This window comes from Pezoporus occidentalis, unplaced genomic scaffold, assembly GCF_034315485.1.
Source record: "Pezoporus occidentalis ecotype Australia unplaced genomic scaffold, CSIRO_AGI_Poc_V1 ctg161, whole genome shotgun sequence".
In the NCBI taxonomy this organism is placed as follows: Eukaryota; Metazoa; Chordata; class Aves; order Psittaciformes; family Psittacidae; genus Pezoporus; species Pezoporus occidentalis.
In genome coordinates, this window is record NW_026913437.1 from 1,039,831 (window position 1) to 1,067,344 (window position 27,514).

Sequence of the window (27,514 nt, forward strand, 5' to 3'; positions counted from 1 at the left end):
ATGGTGCAGTGTTGTTCTGTTCCTGCTGCTCCTGGATCAGCTGCTGTTCGGCAGGAAGCCTGGCTGAGTAGGTCTTTGTCTGACCTTTTGTATTTCATTTCCTTCTATGAAACTTCGGATTCAGTAGATGTTGATTAAATGGTTCATGTATCAAGAAAGCAGCCACCTTTAACAATATCCTCAGGTGCTGGTAGCATGAAACTTTCTAGTTTGAAGGATACATAAATATTTCTGTATGTGCATGCTCTGTATTCCTTATATAGCCCTTTGCAGATGTTGCAGGAGGCATCCTTGCATCAATTGAGGCATTGAAAATTATTCTGCTGAATTTTCCCAGTACAAAATAGATGACTTAAGAGAGCCTGTGGGGGTGAGTAGTGTGCTGGTAAAGTGCAAATGTTCAGCAGATGCTGTTAATGTTGTTTGTCAGCCTTGGCTAGAACTGAAATGAGAAGTCTTTTGTATTGTTAAATAGCATGATTTGGAAATAGGCAATTGGAAATGAACAGCTCTTGGGAACTCTTGTATCTACACAGCAGTTTAATGCTTAACATGCAAATGTTCAGATGAGAAAGATTGCATTTTCTTTTGTAGAGCTCTTTGAGTGTGTCATTGAGTTCTTCCATGGAACAGTGTTTTACCCAGGGCTGCCTGCCTGCCTTGCAGTGTTCATGGCTTGAAAATCTGAGCCCTCTCCTTTGATGAAATACTGTAATTGTTTAATTGCTGGGGAGCAAATTGTGTGGCCTCAGGTCAGTTGTTAGAACAATTGATAAAGACCCAGGAAGCTGTTCAGTTCTTTGTACACACTAGTGTATGGAACACAAGGAGATCCTGTAAGGCTGATGGCTTTCAGCTTCTTGAGGAGCTTGTCCAGATTAGCTGAGAAGGTAAATGTATGTATTTGTAGACTGCGAGGCTTTGAAATCTTAGCAGAATGCAGCTAAAGCTTCAGCTGACTTTTCCTGAGCCTGGATAGACTGAGCTGACAATTCAACCTGTGCATTCATTCCTTTAGAAGTATCCTGTTTAGCAGCCTTCACCCTTTGAAAGGTAGGGAGGGAACTTGGCTGCTCGCACGTTTTGCTCTGACAAATCCTTGTGATTCTTGTGGAGTCGAGCAAATATAACATCAAAGAATAACTGTGCATGTGCAGCGTGGTGAAGAGGAGTTTTAAGGGTGGAAATGATTCTTGGTACAAGTCAGGACATCCAGAACGATCTTGGGCTTTTTGTTTCTTGCCAGTCGGTTATCTAAAAGTTGTATGGCTTTTGGCCCCTCTTTTTGAGGTGGTTGCTGGAGCCAGGAGAGCTGGGCTGCTCTTGTCCTGGTGTTCAAGGTCCTCGTGTTTGGGAGGTCCTTAATGTCCGTTTCTAGGACGAGTAGCATTAGAAATCCAAATCTCATCTTGGCTGTTAATCCTGTAGTGTTAGAACATGTCCACATGTTACCAAGTAGTAAGCTAAATCACCAACGTGTGAAATACATCTTACTTAGCTCTCATGTCACTGTAAGCCAGTGAGCACTGTGTGCAATGCTGGGCTCATGACCTGGTGTTTCCTGCATTATCAGTTCAGTGGCTGTGTCCTCTTAAGGTATGCTCAAGATGGCTGTTAGAAAGCAAAGGAGAAGTGATGCCTTTTGAGTTGATCCGCAGCCTGGTGTTCCCTGAGCTTCCACCTTCACCCACTAACAGCACTCCAGAACCAGTAACTTGCCGACAGTGATGGGTGTTTGGGATCATGCTGACTAACCTGATCCAAAAGCATTTTTCCCAGGCCTCTATTTGCATATGTAGATCTTTTTTTCCCAAGGAAGTGGTTTAGATGAAGCCTGCAGGTAAAGGATATGGTGATGGAAGTAGCAGCAGGTGGGAAGGCTCAGAGTTCAGTGGAAAGTGATTCCAAGGTGCCTTGTCACATGGATACTTGAATGGTAGCTTAAGGAAATACCATGGATTTAGTTTCTGAGTGAAGCAGGTGGTGATGCTCTGGTGTGTGATACAGGAGAGGGGTACCAGAAGGTTTTACAGCAGAAAATGGGAAAGTGGGCTTTAATGTTGTGAGCTTCTTTGCTGTTATTGTTAGGTAGTGTAAGCTGGCTACCCAGAAGTCACTTCTGAACACTGGAAGAGTCAGTTTACTGGAGTGTTTGTTATTTTACTGAGAAGCTTCACAAGATTTCACCTCCTGCTGTGATGTTTTCAGCTTTTTGTTAACCCTTTACAGAGCAGTGTTTAGTTGATGCCTCTCAATCTGTGGCATACACTCCCCAGGAGTGATCCATGTATGCTATGAGTTGTAACTCTATACTTTCAGGGCTCTTGAGAGATCGTGATTAAAACCCTTCATCTGGTCATAAGCCCAGAGACAGAAGCCCACAGTGCCTTTGATAGAGGAGTGTCATGGAGGATGCTTGTGTTATAGTCTGGACATGGACAGGCTGGAGAGGTGGGACCATTTGAACCTCATGTAGTTCCATAAAGCCAAGTGCAAGGTCCTGCAGTGGGGTCAGGGCAATCCCCAGTACAGACACAGGCTGGGGGAGATGGGATGGAGCCACCCTGAGGAGAAGGACTTGGGGTTGGGTGAGGAGAAAGCTCCCCATGACCTGGCTTCAGCTCCTGTACCCCTCTCCTTTAGTCCAGGCTGGGATTGCTGTGTGTGGAGCTGCTCTTGTCTGCTCCTCCCCTGAGGAGGTTGGGTTTTGTTGTTCCGTTATTGTGGAAGCTCCCAGTGTTGAGAGCATCACCAAGGGCACCCACTGTGGCTCAGCCTTTCCCTGCTGTCTGTGGTCCCTTCTGACCTGCAGGTGTTTTCCTTGGTGTGGTGTATAAGCAGCATATTAATGCTTCAGGCTTCCTCAGGGAACTTTCTCCTGCTCTGTGAGTGAAATACTATACTGAGGAGCTTGTGTTTTATACACGAAACATTACTGAAGACTCCTCAGCCTGTATGAACACGCTGAAGCATTTTTATTGTGCTCCTAAAATAGGCTAAGTAATTTTTATTGAGCATATTTTGGAAGTACATTAACAAAGGCTGTGGTGTAATCGCAGTTCGAGCAGGGGAGCATTGCTTTTTCATGGGCAAAACTTCTTCACTTAATACAGTCACTAAATCTCCATTAGGATAAGATCTGTTCTGCTACCTGGAGTTGTATTTCAGCAGTTTATTGACTTCCTTTATGACACGGAGTTTTTCACAGTGCAGGAGCTTGGTTGACTGAAGCCAAGTGGTAGCTTCAACTGGGTCTTGTGTAGTCTAAGACAAGGGGTTTGGTTTGTGTGGGGACTTGATGTTTATTGAAAATGTTGAAGTAGTTTGAGGGTGGAGAATAGTAATGGTTTTCCTTGTTAATTATTGATTATCAGGTGATATTTGATATATGTTAATGCTGTTCTTGTGCAATGCAACTCTGCCTGTTATAAAAGCCTTGAGGCCATGCTAACATCCAGAAACACGTCCAAAGTTCAGGCTGACAACTGCATACAGCAGGCTGTTCTACACCCTACTTGTAAGATAAAAATGCCATTTTAGGCATATACTTCTCTGTATTTAGAGGCAGATTATTGTAGAATTCCACCCTGATTTGGGTTGAAGGGACCTTAAAGCTCCTCCAGCTCCAACCCCTGCCACGGGCAGGGACACCTTCCACTAGAGCAGCTTGCTCCAAGCCCCTGTGTCCAACCTGGCCTTGAACACTGCCAGGGATGGGGCAGCCACAGCTTCTCTGGGCACCTTGTGCCGGTGTTGTAATAGCAGCAACAAGAGCAACACCACAAACCAGGGACCTGAGGAACTTGCAGAGCAGTGAGAAATCCATCTCCCAGCTCTTGGCAGGGGGAGGCAGGTCCGTGCTGGTGATCAGGTGTGTCCTGTCTGTGGATGTAGTAAGTAGCTGTGCAGTTGTAAGCAGAGGTGTGAATGTCTCTCATCTGGGTACTGGGCATGTAGAATCAATGGGGAGGATGTTAAAGGTGAAAGTTAACCGTTAACACAGCTCTTCAGAGGATGAAAAGTTTGTCTGCCATGGAATTGGACTGTCTGGGTTTTGGTGGCATGGAGATGTGGTAAATATTCCTCATGCAGCTGCTGAATTTTGTACTTTATTGGAAGAAAATCCATCAGTTGCCAGTTGTAGAACTTGGGCACATCAGCTTGTCCATCCTATCCTGTCTTTGAGCACATCAGCTTGTCCATCCTATCCTGTCTTTGAGCACATCAGCTTGTCCATCCTATCCTGTCTTTGAGCACATCAGCTTGTCCATCCTATCCTGTCTTTGAGCACATCAGCTTGTCCATCCTGTCCTGTCTTTGGGCGCATCAGCTTGTCCATCCTTTCCTATCTTGAGAGCATCAGCTTGTCCATCCTGTCAGATCTTTGGGCGCATCAGCTTGTCCATCCTTTCCTATTTTGGGCCCATCAGCTTGTCCATCCTGTCAGATCTTTGGGCACATCAGTTTGTCCATCTGGTCCTATCTTGGGCCCATCAGCTTGTCCATCCTGTCCTGTCTTTGCGCGCATCAGCTTGTCCATCGTGTCTTTGTTGGGCACATCAGCTTGTCCATCCTGTGCTATCTTTGTAATCTTTGGTCTCCTGTGGACAGGAGAAAGCAAGCGTGCTTGTGGCATTTCTCATGATTTTGTACTGCAGCCCAGCCACGTGGCTCCAGAGAAGCTGTTTCTTTGCCTCACCAGCAGTGGGTTTTAAACAAATGCCCCCAAAGAAGACATATTCGGCTTTCATCTTGCAGGGTATCTGGCTCAGCTTGCTCTCCTGAGCAGAGTAACGTGAGCAGGTAACAGAAGCTGTTCTGCTAAAACCTCATCCCGGAGCAATCTTCAGGGGAGGGAGGCCACGCACAGGTAGAAGGGTTTTCAGTGTAGCAGCTTCTGTTTTGAAACTGGGCAGCAGGATTAAAGTTGTTAGAGGTAGTCCTGGCTGTATGTGAATAGTTTGGCCGGTCTGATGTGTTCAGCAGCCTCTGGAAGAAAGTGAAACAGATCTGTTCGGGAATTCAGGTCTGGTTTTGCTGGGTACAGCACAAATTTACTGTGAGCTACTAACACTAAGTAAGTGTTAGTGACAAGAAGACGGGGAATGGCTTCAAGCTGCCCGAGGGGAGACTGAGATGAGCTCTTAGGCAGAAGCTCTTCCCTGTGAGGGTGCTGAGGCGCTGGCACAGGGTGCCCAGAGAAGCTGTGGCTGCCCCATCCCTGGCAGTGTTCAAGGCCAGGTTGGACACAGGGGCTTGGAGCAAGCTGCTCCAGTGGAAGGGGTCCCTGCCCGTGGCAGGGGTTGGAGCTGGAGGAGCTTTAAGGTCCCTTCCAACCCAAACCAGGCTGGGGTTCTATGATTCTGTGTCTTGCAGCACTTGCTGTTAATGATGTGACATTTCAATCTGATGACAGCTTTCTCACTGTCCCGTAAGTGGAAGTACAAGTTCACAAACTAGGATATAGTCTGTAGTCATTTGGTTTGGGTAATGGTTGTGGGATATCACACTCTTGAGGCACAAAAAAGGGGAACAAGGTTTTTTTTATCAATTCCATTAGATCTTGAAACTGGAACTCATTAACAATCTGGCCTCTTCTGCACAGATGAATGTTGTTACATCTTGCACGTAAATAATGAGCTGTAAAGGTGGCTTGAATGAGCCAGAGCTTCCATTTCAGTGAACTGTCTATGGGATAGGCAGGCTCAGGAGCAACTGGGTTAAACCAGGAGATTATTTGAAGAATCTAGGGCATGTGCTCCCTGTTCCCTTGATTGCTTTTCATAACTCAGCCCTGATCCCGCAGCTGGAGCAGTGGGATACATGCACACAAGCAGTTTCCTTTCTTCTGTGCTCCTTTATCTCTTGTCATTTTACTGGCCACAGCGAAGAGGGGGAAAAGCCATGTTGTGTGTCAATGCTTAGAATGGATCTTGGTTCCTTTGGAGAGGATCCATGGGGGCTGAGAGGCAGAGGCTGTGTCGGGCTGGCTGCGACTCTGCTTCAGTTCTTTTCTGTTTGACCGCAGGTGCATGAGGAGCAGAGGAGGTATTTCCACGTACCAGAGATGATGTGGAGAGACACTTTGTGAGTATCTGATGGGGGGCTTTCTAAAAAGCCCAAAATGCCTGTGTGGGAATGACCATTGTTTTTTCCCCCTAACTTAGAATAACTGTGCAACTTGTCCAACGGTTTCATTTGGGTCTAGAAAGCTGTAAATATGAAGCCCTTTATTTCGACAGTCAGCTTTGTCTGTGGTTTCCAGGAAGAGCTGGAAGGCAGAGCACCAGAATGTGAATGGCTTCAGAACTGATTAACTGTGATGCTGGAGTGATTTTTGCTGTTGACTGCTCAACATGTTCTAGACACAGTAAACCCCCTGACATTGGGTAGATGGGGAACCTGTACTAGGGTTGACTTGTTACTTGCAGAAATAACTTGTTACTCCTCTGTAAGTTAAAGGTGCTGCCTGTTCTACGTAGCAGGTTACTGGCACTTTCTTGTCTTTGTTTAATTTTGATTGGAAGTCTGATACATTTACTCTAAAAGAGATGGAAATAGCACTCAATAGCAGCTTTCCTGTCCACTGGAACACAAAGTTATTCTGGGAGCACACACTTAAACTGCATTCCCAAAATACTGCAGGAAAGGAAGAACCTCTATGGCAGAACATAACTGTAGCTAAAGAAGTACTTAAAGGATTTACTTCTGTGGAAACAAGGTCATTTTTATGATCACAATTAGATGATGCAATGTCTTAGTTGTCAGATGGACTCCATAAATAGGCTGGTTCTAGTGCTGCAGCCTCATCATCAGCCAGCTCTCTCCTCTGGGGCAGTTAGTCCCAGGGCACAGAGCAGGAGCAGTTGGGGTTTCAAGAAGTATGTTATTTTAGGATTTTCTATGATAGTCTTCATGCTTATTTCATTTTTAAAGTATAATACAAGTAGCACAGTCTCAAGTGCTTTCTTTTAAACCATGAGCTTTGATACTCTGGAGCTACTGCTTCATTATCCAGGATAATGGTGCCTTTGTGGGCAGCTTTTCAAAGTGCTTTTCTTGGCACTGAAGAGCTCTAGTTAAAGAACTGCTATTACCTTGGGCTCTTCCACTTCTGATTTTAGTTTGCATTTGTGGTATTAATCCTACACCATGAAAATGATGATGTTTTTAATTGAAAAATAGACTTTTTTATAATAGACTATGAATTGGTTAGTTAACAACTGCTTAAACTGCTAGGTAGGAACCGGTTTGGGTCTTTAACATGGAGTTTGCCTTTTTTGTGACCTAGCTCTAAGGAGAAGGGGTTTAAGTGGTTTTTAGGCTTTCCTCTTCCTGGAGCCCTTTGCGTAGAGATGGTTTTGTGATTTAGTAAGTACTTACAAAAATCATCCACAATGATGAATTTCCTCATTGTGGGATGAGGTTCTGCATGTGCAAATAGGGGCTGGTAGTTTGTCTTCCTTTTCAAGAAGAAAATCTGCTTCCAGACAATATTGGCTTGTATTCCTCTTTCCTTTGGCTCCCTCCAGGCTCTGCTTGCCAGTTCAGGAAGGCTGTGGGAGGATTTCTTCCTAACTGTGTCCTGGCCAGGTGCTGGCTTCTTTATGAAGCAGCAGGAGAAATCCTTGTGCTGATCCAGCTGACTTAGCCAGGAGACAGTGTCCATTTGATGTGCTCTGACCTGGAGATCACTGTCCGGTGGCTGAAGTGCAGGAAGACATTGCCACCATTGGCTGAGTAGCAGCGATAATGGGGAATATTATTTGATAATGTAACTTCTAGGAATAATGATTCATATTTGTATTAAATTAGGTTCTGTGATACCTTTTGTGAGTGAGCAGAGCAGTGCATTAGTGGATTCTCTGGTCATGGCATGCATTGTTCTACTTGTTTTGAGATTCTGGTCAGGGCTCAAGCAGAATCCTGGCATCATCTCCTGGGCAGAGCTTTCTTCTGCAGCTCCTCTGGTCTGTTCCTGAGAAAGGCTTGTTTTGGCAGTAAGTCAGGCAGGACTTGCTCAGGGGGCTGCTTCCTTTGTGGATGACACTGTTCTCATAAGAGTCTGTGCTTAAATGGTCCAGACTCACCAGCAGAGATATCTGCAGTTAGCAGTGAGGGGATGGGACCAAAGGCTTGATTTGCTTCAGTTGCTTTTGTTTCAAATTCCTAAGCTGCTTCCTTAGGACAAAGGAGCTTTTTAATAGCCCAGAAAAAAAGTTCTTCAAGCTCTTGCTGTAGCTTTCTAGAAGGTGTAAGGGGGGAGGAAGGAAGTAGAGGTTGTGTGGCCTGATCTGTGCAGGCTTGCAGAAGTTTACTGTACTTTAGACAGCTCCAGTGTGTTAGATGGGTATGTGTTTATGTGCTGGCTGAGTGTTGCTCTGCAGAGCTTGGAAGAAGTTCCAGGTGAGCAATAACTTCCTTTTATTTGTGTTCTTTTAATAAGGTATCTTTGTTACTGCCCCATCCCTGGCAGTGTTCAAGGCCAGGTTGGACACAGGGGCTTGGAGCAAGCTGCTCTAGGGGAAGGTGTCCCTGCCCACGGCAGGGGTTGGACCTGGATGAACTTTAAGGTGCCTTCCAACCCAAACCATTCCAGGATTCTGTGATTATCAGCTTCATAAGATTAGAACTTGATTGATCTCCTTCTTAATTACTTATTTTTAACAAGAAATAGAGTTTAGGTATAAATGTTCCAAGTATCACCCTCATACCTGAAATATTTCCATAGTGATGCCACAGTTACTGATCAGACAGAACAGATTCCTTTGAGTGTATTTACAGATGTTAACTCTATGTGGTAATTTTCAGAACAGGCTCTGAAAAATAGACCCCCCCCTTATCTTGTGGGGCTGGCATTGGGGTTGTACAGATGGCTGCTGCTAAGGACCTTTCGGTTGCACAGCAGTCAGCTCTTCACAGGCTTCAGCATATGGCTGGGGCAGGTTGTGCTCTGACGCTTAAGGAAGCAGATAAGGCTTATGGCCAGTGACACCCTCTGAAGAGTGCTTCTGGATTTGCCTACATTAAGGCTCTTCTGTGTCAGCATTAGGAGCTGCAGTAACAGGTAATGCCTGCCTGGTTTCATGAGTTCTCTTGGGGCTTTTGCAAGGGTGAATATGGGTAGTTTGGGAAGTGAATGGAGTATACTCCTTGGTGGACGTGCAGGGACTGATTTCTCACTTGTACATGATCATAACCTTGGCTTTAACCTCTGTGCTGTAATATCTGTTTCTGTGAAAGGTATTTATACAGTTATATACAGTTTATGGGGTGAAATTGTTGTTATCTGTTGCTGTTCTTATCATGGTTATTACTGTGAACTTCTGCTTGTGTAGTGTTTCTGGATAAAGTGGAAGAATGGTTTACCTTTTGAATACTCATGCAGAAGATTTAAAGAGCTTAAAATACGTACTGCAACTTAGTCTACGTAGTTAAAAAGTGGCTTTGCTAATGAAGTGAGAATGTACAATGAAACTTTTCCCATTTAATAGTATTGTCTCCTGCATTCATAAACTTCAAACAACGTGAATCCCTAAGTATGTTGGATAATATTGAACTTAGAATTGTGGAAATCAAGTCCTTGGCCCAGAGCAGGGATGCACACCCGTTCCCTGTGCCGTTTTCTTCCCGACAGGCTGAATGAGGGTGCCTTGTTCTACTTGACATCTGCCCAAGTCTGAGTGAGTCTAATTTGTACCATAGCAATGGGCACTTGAGCTGTGTCCTGGGTAATCAGCACATGAAGGGTGTATGTGACAAGCTGAACACCAGAGGGACACTCTGTATCTCAGCTATTCATTTTCCTTCTGAATGGGCTAATATGTTCTGTTTGCTTTCCCTGACATAAAGCTTGGTCCTCTGAAAAGAGCTGTCGGTCAGCAGCTGGTTTCATACCGGGGTTTTCTCTCTGCTAGTGAGAAGGTGGGATCCAAATGTTGCACATCCTGTTGTATTCCTGGAGACAATACAGGTGTTCCACTGCTGGATTGCTTCTATGGGCTGGGTTTTTTTACATGCAGTGCTTATCTAACCAACCTTTTCTCAGTGAAGTCTGTTTCACCTGTGTGAGTGTATTTAGTATAGGTGGTGATGAATGAGCTGGAATATGCTGGAGTTGTAGCCACAGATGACTTAGGCTTGATGAAGGGTGGCACATGCAGGTGACATGGAAGTCCTCAGAGCACTGAAGATGTGGTAGTTCTGTAAGGACTCAAACATTCTAAGAACACATCAAATTGATGAGAAGTTTTTTGGCCATCTGATAACCTGCATCAGGTTTTGATCCATCTTGCTGTAAATGTGTGAGAATTCACATTTGGTTCATTGTGCAAATCCAGGCAGTGATCGGCTGACTTGCTGTTCAAAGTAATATTTCATTTACAGCAGTGTTTTGCTACAACATCTTAGTGTTGCAGAAGCTCTGCTTTGTGCTGCCTGGCTCTCTCAGGACCGTGGGTTGAAGCTGGCCTTGCCCAGTGCCCTGACCTGCGGATGTGGATGAGGTATTGTCCTACATGTCACGTGGTGTATGAGCAGACGGGGCTGGTTTTAGATGTTAGTTACGTCAAGTTTCATATATGTTCACTTTGAAATGCAATAGCGAGTCTTTTATTGTCAGACCTGTTGCTCTTTGAGTTCAGTTGGGAAGCCTGAAACTGCCAAAGCAGGGATTGACTTGGGAGCCAAGCTCCGTCAGGCACAGATCCTGGGGTACTTAGGCCATGAAGTAATCCTGCTTTAGCTCTGGAGCACAGAAGCACGGCTGTGTTCCTGCAAATGTTCTGCAGAGGTTGAAGTTGCAGAATGGTTTTGAGATGATAGGTTTGGTTGCACTCAGACTGGCTAAAGGTGGTTCTCTCCCCCTGTGGTGGCTCTAGAGGTTTATTCTGCTCTCTGCTCATTGTCTTACTAAAGGTTGCTGTGGTTCTGCAGTGAAACACTTTGTGTTCTGATTTGGTGCACGTGTCCTGGACCATTATGGGATGTGTTCTAGGATGATGAAGATGCTGAGGTGCTGGCAGAGGGTGCCCAGAGAAGCTGTGGCTGCCCCATCCCTGGCAGTGTTCAAGGGCAGGTTGGACACAGGGGCTTGGAGCAAGCTGCTCTAGTGGAAGGTGTCCCTGCCCATGGCAAGGGGTTGGAACTGGGTGAGCTTTAAGGTCCCTTCCAATCCAAACCAGGCTGGGATTCTGTGATGAGGACAAAGCACTTGATCTCTTGGAGCTTTACACTCCACACATTGGGAATGATTTCCATTGCCAGCTTCAGCCTGCATATTAGAGTGTGTTTTTCCCAAGCCAGATGTTTGTGTCATGTTGATGGTGCTCTCTATTGCACAAGCTAGAGCTGCTGTAGAATGGTTTACATAAAGCAAGAATTAACTTGCACCGAGTTTAAATCTGGATTAGTGTTACAAAGATCAGGGTAGTGGGTCCTGTTCTGTAACGCAGTCTTCTTCCTTCTCAGTGCATGTGGCTCACCTGAATTACAGTGCTGGTAAAGGGCATTGCAGGAGCTCTGGAGTGATCCTGCATGTATCTGCTGCTGGATGTTAACCAGCTCCTGAGCACAGCATGAGGGCTGTTGGGTTTTTAGTAAGAAAGCTTCCTGAAATGTTAGAGTTTGGACAGTTTCACACAGCTTTCTGGTTTTAATGATGAGCGCTTGTGTTTGCTTCAAGGACCCAAAACAGAACAGCTTTGCACAGAGTACATTGGGTTCTGTGATGCAGGGAGGAACATTGTTGTAGTCTTTTCAAAGAGAAAACTGTGGGCAGTATTTCTCTGGTTCTGTGGTGCCCTCTGTAATGCTAGCTCCTAAGCAGCCCTGGCTCAACAGATGTTGCACAGGGTGTTTGCAGCTGGATGGGACAGGCCTGAGCCTCTGCTGTGGTGGTGCTGCAGAGTGCTCAGTTCTTGTCATGTTCAGTTTTGGTGGCTTTTGATCAGAGAGAATCAACTTTTCGCACAGGGATTGCAGGAGCAACGTGCTGCCGTAACAACTGCTGCTTCTAATTGTGAAGTTCATTAACAACTTGTGCTTATAACTCTGACCTGGGCACTGTCAGCTCCTGGCTCTTGCTGAGAGGCTCTGGGCACTGCCTTCTGCAGGGAGGGGGCTTTGTGTTAGGTAAAGTGAAACTAAACCCAAACCAACACATTGAAGAAATTGATGCACTTCCTTATGAAGCAGATCTCTTTGTTACTCCATCCGTGTGCACGACTCACTCTGTGACAAGTTTAGATCTTTTAGTCTTTGGAACTTAAAGATGCTCTGCTCTTAGTGCTGTGAGAAGTAAGCTCCGTGTTGGGCTGACAGAAGCTCTCCTTAGATGATGTTGTTTAAACACTGACCTGATGAGCAATACTGGTGTACAGAGGTAAACCAAAACATTATCACAGATTCCCAGACTGGTTTTTGTTGGAAGGGACCTTAAAGCTCATTGAATTCCAACCCCTGCGCAGCTCCCTGGGGAGCACTTGTTGGGAAGGTTGACCCTGGAATGTTCTCCCAGGATCAGACAAAATAGGGTTGTCAGCAAAAACAGGTACTCTGCATAAGATGTCAACCCTTTATCACCCAGCTCTCTAAACCAGAGACAACACGGGGCCATGTTGTTGGCAGTGCAATGTTGCCTTATGCTGACTCTTCCCCTTTGAGTTCTGTATCTGTCTCCTGTGTTGGCTGTAGCTGTTCCCTTGGTGTCAGGTGGTGGCTGCAATGTCACAAGTGCCTGTTTCCCTGCTCGCTTTGGGGTTTGCTTCAGTGCATCAAGTTCAAGAGAGGCTTTATTCAAAGTGACTTTATGCTTATGGTAATGTGCTTTAGAGTCTTAAATCTAATCTACTGAGTATGTATAGCATTCTGCCTTTGAGGGGCTATGGGATTTGTTTTTCTGCAAGTAATTTATCTGTTGTGACCATGTATTTCAATTGGGCATATCCCTGTGGGTACAGACTGGCATGGTTCTGAAACTGATAACGCACAGAACACTCCAGGACTTCACTGCTATTGTTTCAAAAAGGATTCACTTGAATAGGCAGTTGAATCTGCCTTAGCCAGCAGCTGAGCGTCTAAATAAGTACTCTGGAAGTACAAGTTTTCATCTTGCTGTCTCTAAATCCCTTACTCCCAGACAATACTTGTGATGCTAATGTTCATCTATAATCAGTGTCCTCCCGTCTAGTCAACTGGGGAAGAATCACATTCTTTAATCATAAAGGGAAGGAGAAAACCCATAAAGCTTGCTGGTGGTGCCTCAGATCGGGTTTATTTCAGTTTGCTGCTAAGGAAAGAAGCCAGCGAGCTGTGGAAAGGGAAGTGTACCTTTGTGGGTGCTAAATCATTCAGTACTTCCTACAGTTGGAAACCAATGAACAGAAAACTCCAAATGACTGCAGGATGTGTGTATTTGTGCCTTACTTGAAGGGGAAGAAATCCCCATGCCTGAACACCAAAAACCTTGTGTTACAAACCCCAACCAAGCCACAACCCCGCTTGCGTGTTCCAGTTTTCCATGCTGGAGGTGTGTGCAGCTTGGGAACATGTTTCTGATGGCTCCCTTGTCCTTGAGCAGCTGGGATGTGTTTGTCTGTCAGGTTTTAGTTCACCTGGATGCAAAATCAGGCCTATCTTAGATAATTGTGCAGTGGTGGAGGCTGTGCTGGAAGAACAGGACACCCAGTTTGCTGGTTTCACTGTGTGGGGAGCTCAGTAGGTTTTGCATTTGGAATTGGTGTGGTTTATGGGCTGTGCTTCAGGCTTGCTGTTGTGCTGTGAGAATGAGAGCTGCTGGGTTGTATTTGCACTAGAAGTGTGTCTGTCACAGAAACCCCCCAGCTGTAGCTGCTGCTGCTCTGCCTTGTGACGATGCTCTCTGTATATTTATGCCTGACCTTCCTATGGCATTTCTGAAACCTGAGCTAATCTCTTTGCGTCTTCCCAAGCTGTGTTACCACATCCCGCTCTGTCACATTGGATTCCAGACGTTTTCAGCATGTAAGTGCCCTGTTCCAAATTCCAGACTTCTGGTTTCATTCTGCTGCTCCAGCTCACCTGATGGAGGCGAGTGGAATCAAAGCTGACAGCCAAGGAGGTGGAGGTGGATCAGCCAAGGACCTGAAAGCAGGCTTAATTTGAAGTGAATCTATTGACCTTTCGTAAGGTCTCGGTTTGCTTCTGTTGTCCCAAAGAGCACAGAGGTCATGTATCAACAGGTCAGCAGGTTCTGTGGTACCCCGGCTGGACAAGGATAGACAAGCTGAAGCTGCAGTTGCTTAGACGTGGATTGACATGACTTGGGTGAGTCAGAGCAATGTGGGAGTAAAGTGGCACATGAGAACTGAAGCAGATGAGCCTGCAAAGCTGATCTCTCCTGGCTAGAGCAGCATCTTTGGCTGTTGCCTGGGCTCCAGTTTGCTCTCTTGCTTTGTCTCCTCAGTAATTAGAGCACCAGTGCGACTGTGTTCAGTTGTGTTCTCACGTAATTAGAGCTGGGCCCATGAAGCACAGAGTATCCATCCGGGGTTTTGCTCAGGGGCTTTGCCAGGACGTCACAGGGCTGTCATTGTCAGCCGGAAATCCTTGTCATTGCTGCTCTTCCACAGTGGCACAGGCGGTGGTGGGTGAGGAGTAATTACGTGATGTGGCTGGAGCTGAAGGCAGCATAAGCCACCTCTCTGCTATGCATGGCTTAGGAGGAATGAGGAGTGCTGCTTAAGAACAGGAAAGGCCTTGTTGTCTGGGCAGTTAATGTACTCGCTTGTAAGACCATTTACAATGCAGAACTTGGGAGGAAGAAAGAGAGTAAATGAACTGAATCGTATTACTGGAATTTGCTGTTACAAAGAATTTAGAGAATCCAGACTGGTTTATGGTGGAAGGGACCTTGAAGCTCCTCCAGCTCCAACCCCTGCCACAGGCAGGGACCCCTTCCACTAGAGCAGCTTGCTCCAAGCCCCTGTGTCCAACCTGGCCTTGAACACTGCCAGGGATGGGGCAGCCACAGCTTCTCTGGGCACCCTGTGCCAGCGCCTCAGCACCCTCACAGGGAAGAGCTTCTGCCTAAGAGCTCATCTCGGTCTCCCCTCTGGCAGCTTAAAGAGATTCCCTCTTGGGCGCGTTCAACCCCTGAACACAATGCAGTGCTTGAAAGCAGTCCCCCTTGAGTGCATGCTGTGTGCATTCAACAGCAGAGAGCTGAGGCTCAATACTTTTAATTAGGTTCCTGCCCTTTGCATTCTGTCTGCTTTCAGCAGATTACAGCTCTGAAGGAAAAGCTCAGTTACACTGTGCCTTGGGCACTGCTCTGCGTTGCTGATAACAGATAATCAGAAATAGGCTCCTTGTCTGCAAATACTAGGTGTGGGTATGTTACATTGAGGTGTTTGATATGATGGCTGAGGATCCTGAACAACTTCCTACCTGTTTAATGAATGTAACTGTTTAGAACATGCCCAGTTGTCTTCAAAGAGATCTTTCTACCAAAGCAGCATTTTGGGTTGAAATCGAGCATTGCCACTGGCCCCCCTGTATCCCTGACAGCACATTTCAGGACCCAGCAAATGTTGTCATGTTTAAAGAAAGAATGTCCCCAGCAGCTGCTTTCTGCTTGCAGGAAGCTATCTGGGGTCTGTAGTTCAGGGAAAGAACTTTTCATAGGACTTCCTAGGTGCCCCCCCCAATTAGTTTTGTCTCATTTCCATGTTTCTAGTATGTGCTATCCAAAGCCCTCAAGGATTTCAGCATTACAAGTGTACTGGGTTAATCTGAGAGTGCCTCTGAACCACTGTACCCCAACACGGCTGTCTCTTCGAGGGTCAAAATGTAGAGTCGGTGTTCCAAGTGAGTGAAGAAATGCTTTGCTTAAGCTGCAAAGGTCTCTTTGGTGGCAATTATAAATGGCTCTAAATAAAGGAGCAGCTCAGGCATGACTGATGCCAGTGCTTGACTTTATTGTTTTGTACATTTGGTTACTTTAACCCTTCATTATGTGGGATTATAGCACTGCATTTTCCAGGCCACACTTGGTGCAATATGCAGCAAGACTTAGGTCAGTTACGTTAGGCCTGGTCTGAGTTTGCCATAATGACTTTTCTGAAGTATTATTGTGCAACTTTGGTGCTATGTTAGTTATTTCTGGTGTTCAGGCAAGTGCAGTGGTTCTGCTGCATGTCTGCTGGTGGTGGTTGTGCTCAAAGTCATGGTCTGTGATGTGTGTGCAGCAAAATGGTAATCACAGCATCTCAGAAACCGAACTGCTGAACCTAAGAAGGAGTAAAACCCCTTCATTGTGCCAACACGTTAGAGCAAAGCTTTGCTTAACAGAAGTGCTGCTTTGTTTGGAGAGGCGGACAATGATTATACAATGGAACATACACTGCAGGGAGCTGAAGGAATATGCAGAGCCTTGTGGGGAAGATGTGATGGGCAAGTGGGGGGATGTACATAGATGTCCTTATGCTTCAGCTGTGCCTTATGTTGGTTCTGCTGCTTATGTACATAGTACCTGAGCAGGGAGCAGGCTTGTCTGATACCTACACCCCAAACTCACTAATTCCATTTTAGATTCATGTAATTAAACTTGTATAGCTCAAAGTGGAAAATTATAGCCAGAAATACCAGCTTGGTGGGTGAGGGTTGGGGAGTCACCAAGTGTTTGTCTTTGAGGGGCAGTGGAGCATCAGAGTTGGCACATCTGGAGTCAGTTAGCATCATAGGTCATTAATGTTGTTTCATACCTAATTCTGTGCCACCTTTCTTCCTTCACTGATGATCTTTTTCTGCTTGAGAAATTGCTGGTGGAAGCTTGACATTTAGGCATGGTTTTATATTGAAGCTTAAAAAAGGTCGCGTTTTGCACCAGTGTCCGATAAAAATTGAGTTTTCTGGTTGTGCTCTTTTTGTTTTCCCCATTAAAAATGGGAATTTGGGAAAACCAGTATTAGTTTTGTGCAGCAGTTCTGATGAATGCCAGAAGGTGGCATCACTGATTTTCCTAAGAGCATTTTGAGTGCAAGAACTAGGCAGGATGCTGCTAGGCTGATTTTAAAGCTGTTGGTCAAATTTTGGTCGAAGAAAAGTTGGATCACTTTAGCCCTTAACGTTTAAGGGAGCCTTTTAAAGGTACGCTCATGGTTATTGATCGAAATGTGTAAACTCTGGGTTTTGTGCTGGCTTTTATATCTATAAAGCTTATGAAGTTGGAAGTAGTTTGACTGAAGTGCAGGATGGAAGGAAGGGGTCCTTCCTGTGTGCAGTGGAATTGTTCCCTGAGCTGTTTCACATCATCCTAGTTTCCCATGAACATGTATTTTGCTTAACCAGTTTGCAGAATAAGACTAGTTCCTGCCTGATACGAGCTCTTCTTGTTATCTGGTGCTATGCAAGTATAAATTATCAACATGATAATGTATAGTTTTATAGTTGTAACCGCTTATAGGTGTGCCAGTGTTAAGGGTTAGAAGCAGTCAATGGAAACAGTGTGCAAAACCCACCAATAAGCATTTAAGTGCTGTTTTCAGCATAGGATCTGTTTTGTTCTAGCAGTCTGGAAACTTGACCTTTGTGCAGTGTTGCCAAGTATTTAATGACAAGTTGATGTAATAAGGTTTTTAGATACCATCTCATGGGATGCTTTCCTTCTTGGAGAAGCCTGTCTGTGGGGCAGTCATCTCCATGGTGGTGAAGATCAAAAAGTACTTAGAAATAAGTCTTCTTTTAAGGTATATTTATTTCTAGGGGTACTCATAAGAGCCAGTGTATTGGGCATGACTGGTCTTAGCGGGGTGCTGGGGCAGGGCTGCCCCTGTGTGGGGTGAGGTGGTGGTGCTCTGTGTCAGACATAGCCGGGTTTGTTCTTGCATCAACCGCTTATCTGGTTTGAATAGTTAAATGAATTGGTGTGGGACAGACCCCAGACGTGTGAAGCAAGGAGACAAAGGGGGTTTTTGTCGTTCCTTCAGCTCTCTCTGGCAGGCAAAGACCTGAATTACAACTTGGATTTTTACTGTTTCCGAGGACTTTGCACTGGGACAAGCCCTTACCGCTGTTGGTGTTGTATCGTGGGCCTGCTGGGATTCACTAGAGCAGCACAAGTGAGTGATGGGACTGGCTTGCAGAGCAGTCCAGTGCTATTTGCAGGATCCCTTTCAGTTCTTTGCTGCCTTCCCTGGTGGCTGTCCCTGAGCCGAGCCCCTCATCCCACCTCCACAGGTCCTCCTCAGAGCTTTGCCCAGTGTTAATTTTCCCTTAGTTCCGTATTTCTGAAGGATGGTTTTCCAGAGTGAAGTGATGCCTGTGTACAGCAGTGCGGACAGCACTGTGAAGATGTTGAGAACGCCCCTGAGTGTGCAGTGGTGCTGGTAAAAGGGATCAGCAGTGGTGAGGTCTCGCGGGACCTGTGGAAGATGCTACATGGGTATTTCTTAAAGCACTGAACTTCAGTTTTTGTTGTGTGTCAGATGTTTGAACCTTTATGTAACAAAGGTTTATAATAAAGGGCTATGGACCTGCTGCGAGGGCTGGAGCAGCTCTGCTCTGGAGCCAGGCTGAGAGAGCTGGGCTGGGGCAGCCTGGAGAAGAGAAGGCTCCTGAAGGGGAGACCTGAGAGCAGCTCCAGTGCCTAAAGGGGCTGCAGGAAACCTGGAGAGGGGCTTGGGACAAGGGATGAAGGGACGGGACAAGGGGAATGGCTTTAACCTGCCCGAGGGGAGACTGAGATGAGCTCTTAGGCAGAAGCTCTTCCCTGTGAGGGTGCTGAGGCGCTGGCACAGGGTGTCCAGAGAAGCTGTGGCTGCCCCATCCCTGGCAGTGCTCAAGGGCAGGTTGGACACAGGGGCTTGGAGCAAGCTGCTCTAGTGGAAGGGGTCCCTGCCCATGGCAGGGGTTGGAGCTGGAGGAGCTAAAGCTAAAACTGGATGAGCTAAACCTTAAAAGGTTCCTTCCAGCACAAACCAGTCTGGGATTCTGTGGGTTAGACCTTTCTGTTGTCTGTATGTCTAGGGGAAATAGGAGGCGTAACTCACACCGTCCCTGTAACTTTGAAGGTGTTTCCTCCTGTACAGCTGAAGGAAGCCTGGGGTTCTGGAAGTGCAGGAGGCTTTTCGGTTCACGCTAGAAAGGGTTTGCCAGACTTGAGCACATTTCCATATGGCATCACCCTGTTTCCACCTAACATTTCAGTTCCTTTGATCCTCAGTAGATGGATAAAAGCAGAGAGGGGAGCAGCTAGGTAGCGGTGAACAGCAAATCTTTTAACCACAGCAGATCACTTCACTGAGCAGTTATTTTCCAGCTTAGTTTTTACCAGTGTAAGGACTGAAACCACCATGAGTTGGAACTCGGTCTGGGGATGAATGCAAAGGAACATGAATAGGAATGTGATAGGAGAACAGAGATGTCTGTTGGATGGGTGCAGCGTGCTCCAGGAGATAGCTGTTTTTTCCCCTCTGTTTTAAAATGTGTAATTAAACTGTTGTTTTGGGGTCTGAATTAAAATAGCAGAATAATATACTGCGGTTTTCTGTGGTTTTAGGGATATTTATGTAAAGCGTAGAACCCATCTCACTGGTGTTTTCCCTGGGAATACACGAGCCAGTTGTGGTTGTCAGGAAAAGAATGGAATTTGATTTCTTGTTTTCCTCTTTGTGTATGAGATAGGTGACTCACTGTTCATGTGGTGCTTCTTCTGCAAGTGAAAAGCATTTCTAGAGTACCTGGCATTGCTGCTTCCTTCAGTTCTGCATCCTGCACAGTGGCTCTTTTGTCAAGCGGAGTGTGTGGGACACGATGAGGAGGTGAAGCTGGGCTGGGTTTGGGATTCATGGATTTCAGCCGCTTACTGTTGCTGTGTTTTCCGTAAAGGTTTTAGTTAGGTTGCTTGTGAGCTAAATGGAAAAATGAATGGGAACAGTAGCCCCCAAAGGAGAGTAGGTGTTTGAGGAGTGTTGTTGCCCCATGGGATGAATCATCTTGTTGGGGTCAGAAGTGAGAAGTAACTGATTTGTGGGTGTGCACTTACTGACTTCAATACCAGTCAGTGCTTGGGAATGGCTCTGTGTCTTTAGCTGGTTTTTAGGTTACTGCTCAAGAGCCTCTTTTGGAAAAGTGGCCCATTGATTGCCCTAAGCCTCATTGTTTTATATTGGCAATGCTGCTGTCAGTAAATGAACTGTGTCATCAGCTCCTTGGGGTCAGCAGAGCAGGAGGTGCAGACTGTAAGAGCAGTTCCCATTTGAATGCATTGGATTCAGTAGGCAGTAACAGCATTTGCTGTTTAGATTTAAAGACGTCTTCTGTATGATGGCAGATGCAACAGCAAGATTGAATGTATGAATTTAAAGCAGTGATGGTTTTCTTTGTGCTTATAGTAGCTGCTGTCTGACATCTCTTTCAGATTTCACTTTGGGTTAAATTTGTTGCAGCCTGCGCTTCCTTCAGTGCAGAGAAGGCAAGGTCTAACAGTCTGGTGTTTTATATGTGTATATATATGTGTGTATATATGAGACTGTGCAGGTAATATTTACAGGGTGTGCAGACAGGCATGGCTGTTTGCATATGTATGCAGGAATTCTTTTACTGAAAGTAACACTTCTTTGGCCTAAACCCACATACTTGCTTTCTTTAGGATGGTGTTTATAGCATATAGGGTGGTGTTTATAGCATATAGGGTGGTGTTTATAGCATATAGGGTGGTGTTTATAGCATATAGGGTGGTGTTTATAGCGTATAAACTCTGTTGTCCTGCACAGCAAAAGTCTGCTCTGCTTTCCTGGAGCAGTTTGTGTGGAATTTGTTGCCTGCATTAATGCTGCTCCTGTGTAATTTGGAGCTTCAGAGGAGTGGGAGAGTGCTCCTGAGCTGTTTGTCAGAGTGCATCTGGGTTTGAATCAGTCCTCGGCTCCCACCACCCTGCGTTACTGCAGCTCCTCGCCTGTGGTTATGGTAACAGCATCCACTGCCCAAAACTATTTTGGGCAAACGTTTGCAGTAATAATGATCAGAAGCAGCAATTATTCCCTGGTGATTTCATCTCCAAAATAAACTGAACTGCGTAGGTTTCACCATTACAAAACCTGGTCGGAGTGCTATTAAATGCCATTAAATGTTCCAGTTTGTAGGAATCCTGCGCCTGGTTCTGTCCTTTATTGCGGAGCAGTGTGGCAGGGTGTTGGCTTTTTTTGTGAGAGGATTGAGCCGTCCTCATGAGCAGAAGAATCCCTGAGCTGTACAGAGGCTGTTCTGACATCTCAAGATTAAACACCCTCGTGTTGAGTTGTCTTCTGTGGCAGTGCATTGAAAGTGGCTTGTTTCGGTTTTGCCCCTCTGAAGGAGTCAGCGCAGTTGAAGCTCTGCCGCCTTCTCCCTAAAAACCTGCTCTGCCTATGCACAGTGTTCCCTCCCATGCTCCCTGCAGTCACCAGCCCCGGGAGGTCCCCAGGCAGAGCGTGGAGGTGTGGGGTGGTCCCTGACGGCCACCGGTGTGCCCATCGACTTCGTCAGTTCTCCAGGCGATGTCTGAGCTGCTGGGGGGGATGTTGAGCATGAGGCTGTTGATAGCATCCCTCCAAAGCCTGCGATAACAGCGTGCTCCTCTCTGCTTCTCTGCTGCAGGAGACAGTGGTATTTGTGTTCCCATAGCGTGTTGTAAAATGCATGAGATTTTGCTCATCCTCCTTGGAAGTGGGAATAGGAAAATGAGAGCATCCTGAAGCAGAAGCTGTTAGAAGAGCATGCAGAAACCTGCAGTGATTTGGGCTTTATTTTGTCTTCCTAGCTATGGATTAGAAGGACTGATTTTCGCAATGGGCTTTTTCCATAATGGCATTCTCGTATTGTTTGGTCAGAGCTTGCACAGGAGGAAAACAGGCTGCTGAATTTAGTCTCTGATTTCTCTTAGCCGTGGCCTAAGGCTATGCTGAGATTTATATCCCATTTGTATTGTTGCAGCTCAAAAGAAGAATGTTCAGAGGATGACAAGTGTATTCTGAGTAGGTATGTTGTTTCGTTTTCATATGAAACCCATTTTTTCTTTTCCTGCTTCCATTGGTCAGAAAGGAGGTTAATAGGAAGAGAATAGAGTGCACTGCTGCAGTGTCCCTGTTCAGGTAGAACAATAGCATCCGACACAGCTCTGTGAAAATTAGCTGCTTTTCTGAACCAAAGCTGCATTGTGCTGGTGTGCACAGTGCAGTCCATCTGTCTGGGGGGGGGTTAAGCATCTACTGCAGTCAGCGCTTCCCTGACGAGGTGGCACTATTGTGGAGTTGAAGGATAGAATCATCACATCGCTTTAGGGGACAGCAGGATTTAAAAGGAGATGGCTGGCAGCCTTGCTTTACAGCTCGGGAGCACCGGTTTAAGGGCACTGGCAGAAGCAGCTCCTTGTTCCTAGCAGCAGGCACTGCTGTGTCAGTGGTGTGTGTGTGGAATGGAAGTCCTAGTTGGTAGCCTGTTATGGAAACGCTGTTTGCTGTTATTGTAGTACCGTGGTGACAACATGCCATTGAAATGGAAAACGAGCTCTCCTGCTATCTGGAAATTCCCAGTTCCTGTGCTTAAAACATCCAGGTCATCGCCACTTTCTCCAGCATACATGTAAGTGAGAGAAATGAGGATAATAAGGTGGGATTGCTTTTGTGAGACTACCCTGTGGCAAAATACCCTGTTATGTGTTAAATGGCATTGGCACTCGGAATCTTACCTTGTTTTCTGTGTAGACCCCCCCTAGACTTTATCCTGGATGTTTCATGGTGGATGTTGTGTTAAGTCTTTCCCTCTTTGTTGAAACAGAGAGAAATTGTGCAGATTAAGCTATATTTGTAATAATATGATATATGTTCATTTGAAAAGTTCGTGTTGCTGTTAATCTGTAGATCTTGAATTGACAAGGAAAGCTCTGAAGCAGGCTTTCATTCTGGTGTATGTGCTAACGTTTCCTCCTCCTGACTATTGCACTTGGAAATTCAACATGAAATCACCTGCCGTATTGTACTGCACTTCTGTTCGTGTCAGGTCTTGTATGGAGGAAATCACCTGCTTTCGTCGTCTTTTAGTCTGGAAAGCCTTAGCCTTAATACAGCTTGAATGTCTTGTGACAAAGTTACAATAAAAGCTTAAACCACAAGTACCAGTCATCCAGATCTAAGTACTTCTGGTGCTGCAGTTTGTCCGTGTAAAGTAGCTTCACAGCATTTACAGAGCATTTTAATACACCCAGAAACAATGTGCCTTTGTCTTGCCAAACCTTGGTGGAGCTTTTGTTCACCTTTTGCTGCTGCCAGCTCTGGGTTAGCACATACAGGTGGCTTTTTTCCCCTCTGTGCTATCAAACTAAGCAATAGGGTGTTAAATTGCTTCTGCCTTTCCTTAAGAAAGCAGCCCTTTCAAAATGAGGCAGAATTGCTCTAAAATGCACAAATAGCTGTGTAGATGATTTCCTGATCCGGAAATCACTATAAAGACTATTACTTTCCGATAATATTCCAGCCCAATACCTACTTAGTACTTTTAAGCTTGTATTGTCATCTTGCAGATAGGTTTTTGCTTCAGCTCCTGCAAGGGCTTGGCTGTAAAAAGGGGGTTTTAGGGGTCCTCTGCATATCGTGGTGTTTGGCTGCTGCTGTGCATCGCCTGGATGAGAAGTGGGGCTGGAACAGCTTGATGCGGCTGCGGGGTCCCTCTTGTCCTCGCTGGGAAGGGCTGGGCTTTGACAGCTAACCTGTTTGGGATGAGTCTTCCTCTCACTGAATGCATCACGGATGCTTAAGGCTGCCAGAAGATGAGCCATTTCCAGTAAACTGCTCCTTACCCTGAGTTTTTACAAAATATTGGCTAAATACAAAGGAAGCGTCGTGATGGGAGTTGTGAGGCTTTTAAACCTGTTTCAGGGAAGCAGTGTCTTCAGTGTTGTACATTACGCTTTTGGCTTTTAAACTATACTTACTAAATGCAAGAAAGGTCAGAAGGAGCCTGGTCTGCTCTGTCTGCTGCTGACACTGAGCACTGCTTTTGTGTTGCTTTAAATCGCTCATCCAGCACTGTGTGTGCTCTGGCTTTTCTGATCGGGATCATGTAGCTGATTATCTCGGTGTGTTCGAAGCGTGGGGACAGGTTTAATGATCACACTGAACTCTATGATGCTGTGCTTATCTGGAGCATCAGAAATATGTGATCAGCAGCCCAAAGAACCTTTTTAGGAGGAGTCCATGCATCCCAGTGCGTATGGAGACATTTCTTCCCTGGCACGCAACCCAGACATTAGCAGGACTCTGAAAGCTAACATGAAAATCATTCATACGCTTTATTATAAAGAATGAGGAACATTACAAAATGGCACCTATTTGATTAGGAAGGATATATATGGACTAAACCTACCCCATCTAATTTAGGTTGACCAGTAAAGCAGGTGATGGAATTAATTATCTTCATTGCAGAGATCACGGTAAATTTGCTATTGTTTTATGTGATCCGATGCTTTTCACATTCATATTCATGACTTTTCTTTCCGAAGTAGTACTCTGAACACTGGCAAAAAGCTTATGTTTTAGGTGAAAGATTCAGGAATAAGTGGCGTGTGAAACAGGATGTGTATTGATGTGAAATAAATGACCATAAAACTCCTGAATTCACAGATGAACACCTCTGTACTTGGTACATTGGATCTAGGATACAGAAAGGTAGAACTGAGCTTTCAATCACTTTAATAATTGACATCTTAACCTTGTAGAATAGATTTGTAGTATAATTTTAAACGTAACACAGGGAGGTCTTAAAGGGTTGGGGGTTTGGGAGGTACCTACATTGAAATTCCAATTTTTCATGTTTTTCTAGTAAAGTTCCACTGAACTTCACAAGCTTCGTCCTGCTTATGATTTACAAGTGCCTTACCTGGAGTTTAAACTGCTTGCCAGGACACACAGGTTTGATTAGTGTTTCGTTTGGTGCATGTAGCCAACACCTGAGCTCTGCCTTAGTTTCCCTGTATGGAAAGGCTGAGACTGGTGGTTCCAGACACGTTTGGCTGCTGGGATGAATCAGGTACAAAGTACCACTGGAGAGCAGGTAACTGTCCTCGGGCTGTGCAGCTGGGAGGGGGTTTGTGGTAGTTCCCGAGGTGAGGAAGGTGTTCAAAGAGCTGGTCCTAGAGAGTTTTTGCTGCAGGAAACCTGTGACCAGGTAGGATGTGAAAGGAGGGACCTGCTGCAGCCGAGCTGATGACTTTGCAGTGAGGATGTGGTTCTGTTAGTGCTGCTGTTGCTGGGTCTGGTTTTGCCTTCCTGGCAGTGGGAAGGAGCAGCAGTGAATCGCTGCCTCTTGGCTGGTGGTTTTTTTCACCTCCAGTTACTTTTTAGGGATAACTTTGGGATATCCTGGCTGCAGGAGGTAACTCTTAATATTAGATGGAGGGCAAAGGGTTCCTCTGATGGAACAGGTGTACCCTGGCTTCTGGGAGAACTGGTCCAGAGCATCTTGAGCTTTCTCCCCAAGTTGATGGGAGATTGTGACATTGCATAGGCAAAATGAGATCATGTTAGGACTGAAGCACTGGCGTGTAACCAGCATGTGTAGGTGTAATGCAACCTGGCTCAGTGCACAAGTTGGGAATGTGCTGTATGTGCCTTTGTCAATCTGCTTTCCAGTGGGTTTCATGACATGTGCGGCATTGGGGTTTAGAAGCTAAGCTGTATTCCTCTTGTCAAAATGAGTGTGAAAGCTGTTACAGCAAGTTTATGCTCTGCTAGTGAAATCGTATTTGTGGTTGTGTCAGCCATGTGGGGACAGACCTAGGTGATAGAATCATACAATCACAGAGTGCTTTGGGTTGGAAGGGACCTTAAAGCTCATGCAGTTCCAACCCCGTGCCACAGGCAGGGACACCTTCCACTAGAGCAGGCTGCTCAAAGCCAGGACTAATAATACCCGGCTGCAGAAGTACTATTCCTTGGCATCATAGCTGTGTATTGAGAGCCACGTGTTTAAAACAAAAACCCCGGTGCCTGGCAAGAGCAGAGGTAGAGAGCAGACACCCTGCTTGAGAGAGGGTGAGGAACGGATCGGCATTTGGCTGTGTACACAGCTTGGAGGTGTGAAGGAACACCTCCTTCTTAATTACTGTCTATGGGTCCCAGTTATTGTTTAGGCATCTCAATTACTGTGCATGGGTCACATCACCTCACACTCTTCAGACCAAAGAGAATTCTTTGTTATTCACAGCAGCAGTGTCATCTGTGTGGTTTTCCAAAGCTGAGCGCATCTTCTGTTGACAAGGATGGAAATGATGTTTGTGGGACCTCTGGAGATTAAAGTGCAGTGATGGACATCTGCGAAGAGCTCCATAGTGCAAAAACACTGCTTGCAAAAATGCTATTTTCAAAGCTCCTCTGCATGCCTCCAGCATGCCTCAGTTAAAAAGAAGTAAAATCCTTCATGCAGAATAATCTGTCTGTAAAGTCTGTGCCTTCTCTCCTTTAACATGGAATAGCGTGTGGATATTTTCAGTGGAAACTATCCTTTGCATGTGTTGTCATAAATAACATTAGGAGACAAATGCAATATTCCAGTCCTGCTATCAAAGGGTTTGTAACACTGTCCTGAACTGTGTTTGTGAAATTTGTCTAATGGGAACTGCCTGGCAGTGGGAAATCAGTTGCTGTGCAGAAAAGTAGAAGGAATTCTTAATACTCTGGAGTAATCAGTGTTAGCATTAACTGCTTAGATAGGTTATATAGGTTAATGCCTTTGTGTCTTCGTGCAAATCTCTGATTTGCTCCACAATGAGCTCTTTGAATTTATGCTGTACAATGATGTGCACTTAAATGGGAGGAGGTGTGTACGCAGGATTCATCAGACCACCCCTATTAGTGCTTTTCTGTGGGACCACCCTCTGTGCTTCTGCTGTCTTCACTGGTCATTTTTAGTCAATCACCCCTTCTGTTGGGCTGCTGAGCATTTGACCCCAGCCCAGACTCTCCTGTCTTCAGCAGCATTCCCATTTTAAGCAGTTACTTCCTAGATGTTGCAGATTTCAACATGTTCATATCAATGTGCAGGTCACCCCAGCTATTCTATCAACTGACAGTGCACAAAACCAGATCAGTGGGTAGGTGGGGAATAGAAGAGGCTTGTATCTTATAAATAGGAGGCTGCTTTTAATCCCAGTGATTTTGTATATATGATTCTCATTTGTGCCTATTGATGTGACTTTTGCTTTTCAAATAATAGGTATTTCAGTATGTTATTCAAAGAGAAATTCCACTGCAGTAATAAACTGGCAAAACCAAGGGAAAACCCAAACTCATTATTGTGAAGCCTCCCAGTGCTGGTGATTTCTCTGGGCAGCCTTTCAGAGGGGATGCTGGGGCTCACAGCCCCTGAGAATTACCTTCTCTTACGTAGCACAGTGTTGTGATATTGACTTCATGTCATGACATGCTAAAGCAACTTCATTGAGCTGTCATGGATTAGTTCTTCAACCTGTTCTGTCAGTGTCAGCTTTGCCAGTTTGTCAGCT

At 45.6% G+C, this 27,514-nt stretch overlaps 1 protein-coding gene across 10 annotated transcripts in view; it reads left to right on the plus strand.

Annotated features, from left to right (window-relative positions):
* Positions 1–27,514, plus strand: part of KLHL13 (kelch like family member 13) — a 59,511-nt gene that overhangs the window by 10,473 nt on the left and 21,524 nt on the right. For 3 of the 10 annotated variants that reach the window (XM_062612788.1, XM_062612786.1, XM_062612790.1), the window contains one exon: positions 6,029–6,087. The exons of 2 other annotated variants lie outside the window; for them this stretch is intronic. In XM_062612788.1, the coding sequence (XP_062468772.1) occupies positions 6,068–6,087 (20 nt within the window). In that variant the 5' untranslated portion in view covers positions 6,029–6,067. Of the gene's footprint in view, positions 1–287; positions 371–6,010; positions 6,088–21,441; positions 21,997–22,090; positions 22,600–27,514 lie in introns of those variants that run through there. 5 more of the 10 variants (XM_062612787.1, XM_062612782.1, XM_062612789.1 and 2 more) reach the window with 5 other exon arrangements.